Below are 12,172 nucleotides of genomic sequence, written 5' to 3'. Positions count from 1 at the left end.
TTAAATTTTCAATCGACGGATTTTGATAAAACACCTAGCCTGCATGTAGCGCATGATCTCAGGACTCCGGTAAAGTAATTAGTTTTTGAAACAGACTTATATTTGATAAACTCTGCTTCCACCTAATATGTATAACACACATACTAGGTGAGCCAATCTTAATAAGAAATACGATGAGGTAAAATTCACCACCATTAGTGTCGTTTTAGTGGTAGAGCTGTTTGACAAACAGTGTTTGTAAACCTAGTAGTTCCAGGTGGTATTTTTCCTCTATTCTTATATCTTCGGTGGCAAGCGGTCGATTCCATTCTTTTCATTTGTAGGGCTAGACTAAACCAATCCTACAAGATAACAAGAAAGGTTCAACCGCTGATTGTATCAGCTTCAGTGTCTGTAAAAAGAAAATGACTCTTTGTGAAACAGAAGAGTTGGAGTTTCCTATTTCTCCCAGAAGTAATCACAACGTTTTTCATGCGTGCATCATGTCCGGAGCGCTAGCGGAGGATTTGACGCAGTCTAACTTCCAAAAAAAGAACGAACAAATTTTTTTGAGACGCGGCAACTATATATAGCCGAATATTTCAGTTTCTACCCTTTGGTTTATATCACCACAAAACATATTCTATCATATTCTCGCTTCAAATACGAGCAAAACGAGCTATCACTCGACTATGTAGGTTTAAAATTGCCGGAGATACATCGTTTTGAAATTGGTCACTTTTCATAGAAAATACACCAAATTGAATTTTCCCAAACAATCAAAATCTTTCAACTTACTCTGTATGTTTCTATCTATTTATCTATCTATCTATCTATCTATCTATCTATCGACGGTCGATCTCGGAAACCAGTCAGCCAATCTCCATGAAATTTTGCAGGAGTCTCAGGGTGGGCATAAAAATGAAAATGTGATACGCCATTACACCAGGAAAAACCAGAATTTTGTTTTATTGGCCTCGAAGTGGTTTCTGAGTGTGGTTTTCGAGGGTCGGGAACGCGTTTTCGGCTGTAGCTTAGCTGTATTGAAACCTACAGAGGCGCGCGACCCATCAAATGAAAGGTATTCGTAACACGATTCGAACAAAAAAATAATTTAAAATATCGGGGCAGATTCGTTTGAGCTAGAGTGATTAGAGTGACCAAATTTTGAGCTACTCGAGCGTAGGATGAAAGGACTAATATTTTTGGGATTATGAGAGATAGAGAGTTACTTTCTTCGGCAAAGTCTCAGAGTTTTACGAGTAGAACATAGGGGCATATTTGAAAAATGTCGAAAGTTAGAAATTAGGGTTTTAGAGTTATTTTGTGAATGGTGGCAGATAGAGAGTTACTTTCTTCGGCAAAGTCTCAGAGTTTTACGAGTAGAACAGAGGGGCATTTGTGAAAAATGTCGAAAGTTAGGAATGGGTGGGTCAATTGGGGCCGTGGAGATATTTCTTGAATGGTGGAGAGAATTACTTTCTTCGTCAAATTTTCGAATTTCGCCCAATTTTCGATTTTCGTCAAATTTTCAAATTTCGTCCAATTTTCGATTTTCGTCAAATTTTCGATTTTCACACAATTTTCGATTTTCGTCAAATTTTCAAATTTCGTCCAATTTTCGATTTTCGTCAAATTTTCGATTTTCGTCAAATTTTCAAATTTCGCCAAATTTACGAATTTCTGTTATAAACTGTTATAAAAAGCAGTGTTCTAAAACTTCTAAACCGACTGATATCCCAACAAAAATCTCTTCGAGAAAAGTGTGACGCAGTCCTTGAAGTACAATTTCTAAAATAAATGATATCGCTAGAGTTGACGCTTTCAGCTTCGTTACGCAAAAATTAAATTTTACACCCAATTTTAGTTCAAACAAGCTGGCTTAGTTTTTCTCATCATCTGCCAAATAATTTTTACCAAAAAAAATTGACTGGAAACAACCAAAATTTTACCAAAAAAATCTGCGTCACAAAGTGGCAAATGTTCAGGAACAGACCAGCAAGAAAATTTATCTGCCACATGCGACGCAGATTTTTTTGGTAAAATTTTGGTTGTTTCCAGTCAAATTTTTTTTTGGTAAAAATTATTTGGCAGATGATGAGAAAAACTAAGCCAGCTTGTTTGAACTAAAATTGGGTGTAAAATTTAATTTTTGCGTAACGAAGCTGAAAGCGTCAACTCTAGCGATATCATTTATTTTAGAAATTGTACTTCAAAGACTGCGTCACACTTTTCTCGAAGAGATTTTTGTTGGGATGTTCTATTTTGCCATTTCTCACCACCAAACAAAAACATCTGTTCGCCATACCATTTTCGAAAACATAAACAAAGTGACAGTTCGAATGAGAAAAGACCTATTTTCTCCACACGGGAATGAAAGTGCTGCACACAATTTTCTCATGGCCTAGAGTCGAAAAAATAAAGTAAAACACAACGCGCTCATGAAACAACGTTTGCTAGTTTCATCATATCCTTTTTTAAGACTCTTATCGTCAAGCCGATATTGTTCCGATTTAAAAACTAATTACTGTTCCTGTTCCAGAGTGCTGCTACACTCAAAGTATATAAACATTGAAGGTATCGCAGATCATCAGGGAATAGCAAGAAATACGGATCCCGACTTTCGGGTGATTATTATGTTGCATCTCTGATGTTTGACGTAATAATGTTGTCAGAACTGCGTTGCTCAGTATAAAATTTTCTATGTTGAGTATTGCAAGGTTCTGAAAGAACAGGTTAAGACAACGCTGAGTTGATCACGAGGGCGGTGACACACAATTGCGCCAACGGCTGTGAAGTTTATATGTAAAATAAGACTTAGCAAAACAAAATTCTGAATTTTAGAGAAAAATATTTTTTTCAAGTTGATTTCTCACACTATCTGTTTATAAAATTTGGTGTCACCCGCCTTCGTGGTTGTCTTAACCTGTTCTTTCAGAACTTTGGAGTATTGAGCCGCATTAGATGCAACCTAACAAAGTGACTTTTTCTCGATTTTACTTGTGTCCAACGTTATGAAAATTATATTCACCCGAAAGTAGGGATCCGCGTGTTTTTGCGGATCTGCGGTACCTTCAGTGTTTACATACTTTGGCTACACTGAGTTTATTTGACTAAATCCATCGAGTGAAAAAATAATTATTTTTCTGTTGACATTGACTTTGTTGCAGTGAAATAGTGAATCGTAATCTATCGATTTAGTTGACATAGAGGGAAGAGAATTGATGCCGTAATCTAACTCGAGGCCGAAAACTTCAAGGCTGTATACTTTGGGGAGGTCACGCAGACCACCATTTTATTAGATACGCGGGAACACACCACTTCTGATGACTTTACATATACAAAAAATTCACCACATCATCAAGACGACGAGAATCATCGAGTAGGTGAAGTTTTGTATGAAATCGGCCATTTTATCATCAACTGTGGTGTGTAACCCGCGTATCTGTATCTGCGTGACCTCCCCAAGTATACAGCCTTGGAAAACTTTTGCTCTGGTTGGAATTTCCCATTTTCTCCCCTTGGTAAACAAAGGACGATTTAAAGTTCGCAGAACAGACAACAGCCATATCGAAAAATGGTGATGGTTAAACCCAGTAGAACTGTTTCGTCCTGAATTTCAGACAGAGGGATTCTTTTGAATTTCGACTGACTGAAATCGTCGCTATTTTTTCCGGGACTTTAAATATGCCTATTTAGATCTTGGTGCCGAGGCCCCAAAACCAGTCTCAGATATTTTTGATCTTCCATACCTGGCTGGTGGTAAGCAGAAAAAAGTCGAAAAATGGGGTTTCGTATTCCGGATTTCATTTCCGTAAGGGTTCGAGAACACGGGTGTGGAAAGCTGAAGTCCCATGAAAAATAGCGCCGAAATCAGTCGAAATTCAAAAGAATCCCCTACAGTTTTTATAAATAGAATGGCCCTTTAACCATCGATTCATTCTATTTATTGTATCATATCCACTCATGAAAAGGAAAGAAAAATACCTTAGACAAAACCACATGCAAAGACTAAGACCTCATATAGCCAGTTCATTGATAGGTATTTAATATTCATCGTGAGCATAAGATAATGTAAATAATTTGATTATTGTGTTATATCATCGGCCAATACAATATAATCCAATCAATAACGAGCATTTCCAAAATTCTAATGCAAACGAGAGAAAAGAAATGAAGGAAATTCCGTGTAACTTATAGACATCTTTCATGAATTTAGATGAGATTTTCTTTTCTTCATTTCGGTGGAAACAATGAAACAAAAGGTATTTGTATATAATATACACATCCACGTAGTTCGCTTGTATATATATTCCCAATATGTGCCCCCGACATTATACTCAACAAGTCTCAGCACATTCATACGTTTACAATAAATGATTTTTTGCTTGGTTTTCTTTTCTGTTCAATTTTTTTCTTCTTCGCGCGTTCTGAATCTATGCCTTTATTAGAGGTACAGTCTAACAAAATCTGTTATTCATTTCAATTTAGATACGAAACGATTATTTGATGATGAGGAGTACGATTTCTTGCTTCTTCTTCATTTCTTTTCTTTTTTTTTAATGAAACGTAGGAAATAATCAAATTGAATTCAGCTGTTGTTCTCCGAGTGAGAAGACGAACACGAAATACAAAATGGGTGTACAGTGTACACACAATTTACGAATTGAATTGACATAATTTTCATTGTCGTCGTATTGTAATAAGCAAGTTATATTGAGTTATTGAAATAAATCCGCGCATCACAATCGTATTTTAGTGAAAATATGTTGACTGCCATTTAGATGGCCACAAATTACGTACGCACCTGGGTGAAGGGGGTGTTGTCGAAAAGCGTATGAAAACGTGCAAGGGGTCGGAAGTTAGACCGAAAGCTTACGCACTCGTTTTATGGTATTTTTATTAATAAGCGATCTTCGTCAAAGTGTGACCGCCATAGTGGAAAAGTGCGGACAAAAGGGGGAGGGGGTCTCAAATTCCAGAAAAATCGCGAACGTCCTCTATGGACGGGCCCTGTACAACAAATGGAAAATACCAGTCAACTTCTGTGACAGTAACCCTTTCCATGCCTTGTTCGTGATCGCTTCCGTAAACCTAATATCTAGCTATCCCGAGTTCCTTTTTGTATTTTACGCTCTTATCACTTTTTTTTTCAAATCTTTTTTATTGTTTGTTAATTCGCTTTTAGCGAACTAGACGAACAATGAAGCATACGAGGGGTGTCAGTAATGGCTGCAACCTTCAATCCATCTTTTCTTTGATTGATTGATAGGCGTCAGAAAACCATAAGAGGCAAAACTTAAACATAGAGAGCTGTTACTACTTGCAGCACTTGATGTCAAAGCATTTTAAAATTTGAAATAAATATTCTGACTAAAACAAATGTTGGTCGCTTCATTTATCATCTTTCGAAATAGGCAACGTTGGACTTGTTGCTAGAGTCTTCTGGCTCTACGTACCTGATCTATCTTGAAATTCATGCCGTAAAAGTGCGCTTCAGAATTTTTGAAGAATCGATGGACGATCAAATAGCTGCCATTGATTCGGTTGTTGTGTGTTTCATCTGAATTTGCAACGTACTTACGTGTGCGTTGACACTTGACAGTAGTGCTTGAAACATGAAAAGTACTGTTTCTTTTTTTTTAAATTATCTGACTTTCTCTCTCATAGGAGCCAGCTGTCATTCACATGTTCCTTCTATATCGATGTCTGTGAAGTACCTGCGAACTTGAACCTGCGAATTCTACATTATAGTCCGGTCGTTGTGACGATAATTTTACATGAATTTTTAGTGATTTTAGAAATTGCAAAAAATTCGCAGGTTTGAAACTGCGAAATAAAAAATTCCCAGGTTTGAAACTGCGAAAAACCGTAGTGAAATTGGAATTTTTGGTAAAAAATTCATATGTTCCCAATTCGCAGGTTTCAACCTGCGAAAAACAAAAACACAAAATTTGCAGGTTTCGGCCTGAGATTGGGTGGTTTAGTTAAAATCCGCGCGTTCCAAATTCGTAGGTTCAAACCTGCGAAAAAAAATCGCAGGTTTGAACCAGCCAAAAATAATTGGGCTTCCGGAAAAAAATTGTATGTTCAAAAGTTTAATTGGGAGATTTGAAAATACATTCCATTACCGTAAAGTTCCATTCCATTACCAAAAAATTCTTCTCGAGTAAAGTCCAACGCGTATGCAAATTATGTTTGCTTCCCGGTATTTGAGTCGAAATTTTCGAAATTTCCCGGTATCCAAAAACATAAAATTAACTTCCCGCACATAAATTTCCCACTGGTTTGTTTAGCTATCTAGAGATGTGCAGGCCGAGGTATTTTCAAAGCCCGACCCGACCGGACCCGACCCGATCGCTGGTTTTCAAACCCGAACCCGATAACTTTTTAAGGCCCGAACCCGGCCCAATCCGCAATTTTTATCCTGAAGCGAAAACCCAAAATATACATTAAAATCGGAGAGTCGTTCGTTAAATTTACTTTAAAAATTACCTTTTAAGCATTTGATTCATTACACTAGTGAATGTGTACATTGTTACTTCATTTTACAGTAACCGAAAAGGGCATTCAGGGTTAGCATGTAAAAAGCTTTCATACTCTACAAAAAGTAGTTCCAGGCCAACACCTTTCAAATGATGTAAGCTTTAGTTCCTTTGTGCTCTCTTTTTCAGTTTATCAGTTTATCACGACTAAGTTAGTTAAGAGCTCTGAGAAATAAAATACATTTTTTATGATAACTTTATATAAATTCGAACTTTTTAGAAAAGTAGCTACATCTTTTGGTGCCAAAATATATAAAGTTTCGATAGCCACTCGAATTTTTCGGGTTGATGAGTTCCCTCCGAGAAAACTCAAAAGTTCAAAAAATGTGGTAAGAAATCACAAATTGATTGACTATTGACTTTTCTCACGAAATGGCTATCGAAACTTTATATATTTTGGCACCAAAAGGCGAAGCTACTTTTTTCAAAAAATTCGCATTGACACAAAGTTATTATCGAAGATGTATTTACTTCGCGGAGCAGAGTGTATCTTAAGTAGGTGATAAAGTCGTAATTGTTTTTCTCGGGCCGAGTAAAGTGTATTCTTGAAACCCGACCCGACCGAACCCGGCCCGAATCGTTGACTTTGAAACCCGGACCCGATGAATTCTTGAGACCCGAGCCCGAACCCGGTCGGGTCGGGTTGGGTCGGGTCGGATCGTTGTGTCTCGGGCGGCCCGCACGTCTCTAGCTATCATTCGATTTACCGGTTTCCAATTTTTTTTCCTAAAAATTTTCCGGTATCCTGTGGTCCAAAGTTTACAGCCTTGGTAATATCAAGTCTTCGTCGAAGAAAAACATGTTTTCGGTAGATAAATTGCTTGAATACTTTCATTATATGGTCAACCAAAAAGTGGAGTCTGATGATGATGAGATGGAATGTTAAGTTGATGATTTGATGAGATGAACAGATATTTTCTTATCACAGGTCAACTTTGACATAAAAACTGTAATAAAATATTACAAACTTTGCGTTTACTGTAATTGACCATTTACATGGTCTCTCCTGTAATTTACTATTAATTCGTAAGCGCGAGCTCGAAAAATTTAAAAACATGACATTTTGAATGAAGTAAGATGATGGCATATGTTATTACTTCGCTTCAGGGTTGTATTACATATGAGGACATTCTTATTGAAATTAAGCGAACATGATTTTGATGATGTTATCACTCACTGTTCACGTTCCTCGGGTATCTCCCGACTTCCCAGTATAGCCAGTGCGGCAGTGTATCAAGTGTTTAATAGCATATTATAATCATATTTTCTACGTTAGCCACTTACCGGAAGAGTTTTTACAAGTCCTACCATTGTAATTTTTTTTAAACACTCTCCAAAAGTTAGAAATTTTTTCCCCCAAAATAGCTACTGCACCAAATACAGAAAAATTGAGAAATTTTTAAAAGGTCAACATATGCGTCCTCAACACCACTGCCAACCACCATAATTTCAGATAAATGCGTTACGCATTGTCGGTGATATGCAACAAATCTATTTTGGTCACCCTAGTGCAGACCATTTTTTCATGATTTCTGGCGTGAAAACATAATTACTTCGAGGATTTATGAAAATAAGCATATTTGGGTGTACCACGTACCACTCCTGATAGGTGTTTTAGGGTTTTTCGAAGATATCTACGGCAATTTAAACGCTACACTTGTAAGTGATACGTCAAATGAAAGGTATTTACAATAACAATCGACAAAAAAAAGTTTATGGAAATTGGATGACCGACTCGTGAGTTAGACCCCATGATGTGAACCAGGTACAGGGCGGGAAGCAGTTTTTGTTTGTAGGTCGGCCAAATTGGAACGGATTTCAAATATGTTTGATTTACTAGATAGGTATTTAAGGTACCAATCAAGGAAAAAAAAAGTTTATGAAATTTGGTTAACTGGAGCGTAAGCTACGTCCCTTGGAGTGAGCTCATATCCGGCTACACGGCAGTACAGTGAACGTGATGTATTTCGACAATATCTCGAGTAAATTTTGACCGAATTTCATGAAATTTTTTTTTTGTTTGAAAGGTATTAACGAATGTAAATCGTCAAAACTACTTCCGGTCTCCTAACAAAATGGGCATATTGGATTTTAGTAAAAGTGATGTATCTTGGGGAAAATGGTACAGAGAGAGTTTTTGTTAACAGAAAAGTAATTGGTTATGTGTGTGGGGTGTTTCAGGCATTACATATATCACTCATATGGACATGATAGAAAAAGTTTCAAATTTGGGCTCCTAAAATTACTTCGAAAATTTTTGTTTTATTTGAGAGGTACTTCGCACTGGCTTTCGTCATTGCGCTATGTGCAATTTTTAAGATGAAGATGAATACTTTCATTAAAATTGCACGTGCCGCACTTGGGCTAGGTGGGAAGCATTATGGTAACGGGCTCATCGGGTTATAGCTGTATTATAGTTGTGGACGTATTAGGGCTTCGGAAAAATTAGGATCACGGACGAATTGGGGCTACGGATACACCAGGGTCACGTACGTATATGTTTACGGGTCGTACGGGGCTCAGTCGCAGCAAACGCTCCGACTGTTCTGGCGGCTTGTTTTTTTTTGAAATTACTCAGGAGGGTTCCCTGATTCAATTACTGTATACTCTAAAAAAATCGCCGATGGCTTGTTTTTAAGTTGTTCGAAGTTTTGGCAAATTGGCTCTTAAATATTATAAATCGAAACAAAAAGCCTCAAAGTTGATCACAAAATTACGATTTTGAAAGAGAACATTCTGAGTAATAAAGATTTTATAACTTATCAAATTTTTGTGCCGGCTTAACATGTCCTCTCTGGACCTAGAAATATATAACAATGAGGCTACCAAAAAGGTTGTCAATGTTTAAAAAAGTTTCAATCCAGACCTTCCAACTTCGCTTTTGGTCCTGCGATGGTCTTTTGGCAGGTATAAAACTGCGACTTTGTATTTTTTTCCGCAGGTTTAAACCAACGAATTTTTTTTCGCTGGTTTGAACCTGCAAATTAATCCAAATGTGTGAACGAACGAATTTTTTCCGAAGGTTTAAAACTACGATTTTTTGACTAAACCTCCCAATTTCCATTTTGAACCTGCGATTTTTTAACCAAAGCTCACAATTTTCATTTGGAACCTGCGAATTTTTAACCAGACCTTCCAACTTCGCTTTTGGTTCTGCGTTGGTTTTTTGGCAGGTTTGAAGCTGCGAATTTGAGCTTGTGAATTTTTTTTCGCAGGTTTGAACCTGCGAATTTTTTTTTCGCAGGTTCAAACCTGCGAATTCTCGAAACTTTCATCAGTAGAAAGTCATGTAAAATGATCGTCACAACGACTGGACTATAATGTAGAATTCGCAGGTTCAAGTTCGCAGGTACTTCACACACATTCTATATCGCCACAGGCGTACCAACTTAACATTTCTCTATTCTGCACTGAAAACCGTTTATTGAAATATTTTTGAAATATTTCCGGTGTTTTGTGCCCTTTTGCAATGCTGACGTGATCTGGTTTTTTCGGGTCCGACCTGCTGTCATCTCGGTGTGTTTCGGTGTGAGAGAGACACCCAAACACACCGACGTTGCCAGTATTCGCTGCTGGATGAATTTTTTCGACGTTTTGCAATTTCATAAATTTAATAATTTTCAGGACGACATTTACTGCATACCAATTGGAAGAACTTGAACGGGCATTCGAACGCGCCCCATATCCAGATGTCTTTGCTCGTGAAGAATTGGCACTGAAGCTTAATCTAAGTGAAGCACGCGTACAAGTTTGGTTCCAGGTCAGTTAAATTTTCGGTGAAGAAAAATTTATCGTTCGATTGATCAATTTCCATTTTATCGAACAGAATCGCCGGGCGAAATGGCGAAAACGGGAGCCGCCACGAAAAAACGGTTATGTTGGCCCGAATAGTCAAGCAGCCAATTTAGGCACCGCACTCGGTCCACCATTTGCCACATTTTCACAAAATTCAACCGTCAGCCCGCCGGGAAGTGTAGACAGTTGGACGAGTTATCAACCGCCGTACGAGTTAAGTTCCCATTTCAATTTACTGTCACCGACAGCCAGCCCATACGGGACATTTTCGGGCCAATACAGTCCGTATGTGCATGAGAGTCAACTGTTTCCGGTGCGTCAACATTTCGAATACGGCAGTCCACCGCGAGGTGCTGGCAATGGTGATATTGATGACAAAGCCGAACACTATGCGACGATCGACGACAAATTTGACAATCATTGCACGGACGGGTTAGTAATGCACACAAAAAATGGGCGCCATTCGGTCGCATTAATTCGCTCTTAGTATTTACAGAGTTCCGAATGGGAAATACTTGGACGAGGCTAAGTACATGCATTCGACGGTGGCTGCGTTAGACGAACCGAAATACAACAGTTGCCACTTGGACGACCAGACCATCAAACAACAATACTCGTCGAATATATCCGTTGGTGGCTGTCATCCGGATGAGTGCGACAACAATATGACGGTTATCAAATCGGAAGATGTGGTCACACAGAGCTATGTGCTGCCGCCTTTTTTGCATTAAAGCATAGACTGTCGTCGGTTAAGGCTGCACAGTCTAAATCATTCGGAAATTTATTTGAGAGATGAGAATAATGACGACCTAGAATCAAACGATTGGGAAGTTGTGCATATACAAGTCAGAGACGTTGTGTTGAGGACACGGAGAATACAGGTGAGATCAGCGACAGTTTTCATCATCATTTCTCCGATAAAATTAGGACGATAGATCGTCACAAACAATGTAAATTTTGTGCTTTATTGTGCCTGGAAAAAGCAATAACAAAATCCAAAGTCTTGCCAAATGTTGAATTAAGTGAAATTTAGACAAAGTTGTTTTTTATATATATTATATACCATACACATCCTAGACTCTCGATATAACGAATTAGGTTTAAGTTTGGATTTGTGTCGTAAACGGTGAACGTTATGCATTCCATATGTGCCTTATACATTTTTGAAGTGAAATACGGAGCCAGGGAGCTTGAACTTCGGCTTGAACGCAATTCAAACTGGGGAAGATGCTCCAGACGCAGGTGTCACGTGACTCTGTGGGACTGGTGGTTTTAGGTTTTTCGTGTATTGATTCTGGTATCGAAAGTTGTGGAACTAATTCTTTTTTGAGTCCGGTATGCGGCAAGACCTGGGGATTCAAGAGTTGCCAAAGATGTCGGAACTTTTTTTGACAGTTGGTAAGATTTGTACTGCTAAAAGCACCTACACCTACACATTAAAACACGTAAAAAGGACATCAGCTAAAAATGGTGACAAAGTCTTAACTTTCAATCCCAGAATCAATTCAAAATGATCTTAAGAGCAATGGACCCTTAACAAATTCGTAGCCTAGATTTAGTCGGACAAATATTCGTTTTTTCATGATTTCTCTGAACCAAAATCTTTTTTTTTTAAAAGTAAAACGAACCATTAAAGCACCCAAAAATGTGTTACTTTTAAAGGAAAAATTGGTTTGTGAGTTATAACCTAACCTAGTTGGAGAAACCTGCGCAGATTACATACGTTTACACAATCTGTAAAGGTTTCTCTAAGTGGCATAACAAGTGGGCCTTTATGGTCTTACTTTTTCAAAAAACGATTTTGGTTCAGAGAAATCATAAAAAAATGAATATTTTTTCGCCTAATTGTAGGC

The 12,172-nt window shown here is 37.9% G+C and overlaps 1 protein-coding gene across 2 annotated transcripts in view; it reads left to right on the top strand.

Moving 5' to 3' along the window:
• The window catches only part of LOC119083057 (ALX homeobox protein 1), a 16,974-nt gene extending 4,802 nt beyond the window's left edge, over positions 1-12,172 (top strand). The window contains exons 2-4 of one of the 2 annotated variants that reach the window (XM_037192679.1): positions 10,149-10,284; positions 10,351-10,751; positions 10,816-12,172. In XM_037192679.1, the coding sequence (XP_037048574.1) occupies positions 10,149-10,284; positions 10,351-10,751; positions 10,816-11,050 (772 nt within the window). In that variant the 3' untranslated portion in view covers positions 11,051-12,172. Of the gene's footprint in view, positions 1-10,148; positions 10,285-10,350; positions 10,752-10,806 lie in introns of both variants that reach the window. The other variant, XM_037192678.1, reaches the window with a different exon arrangement.

The sequence above is a fragment of the Bradysia coprophila genome, unplaced genomic scaffold (genome assembly GCF_014529535.1).
Source record: "Bradysia coprophila strain Holo2 unplaced genomic scaffold, BU_Bcop_v1 contig_538, whole genome shotgun sequence".
Classification (NCBI taxonomy): Eukaryota; Metazoa; Arthropoda; class Insecta; order Diptera; family Sciaridae; genus Bradysia; species Bradysia coprophila.
Note: the sequence above shows the minus strand (reverse complement) of the source record. Positions and strands in the feature narration are given on the sequence as shown.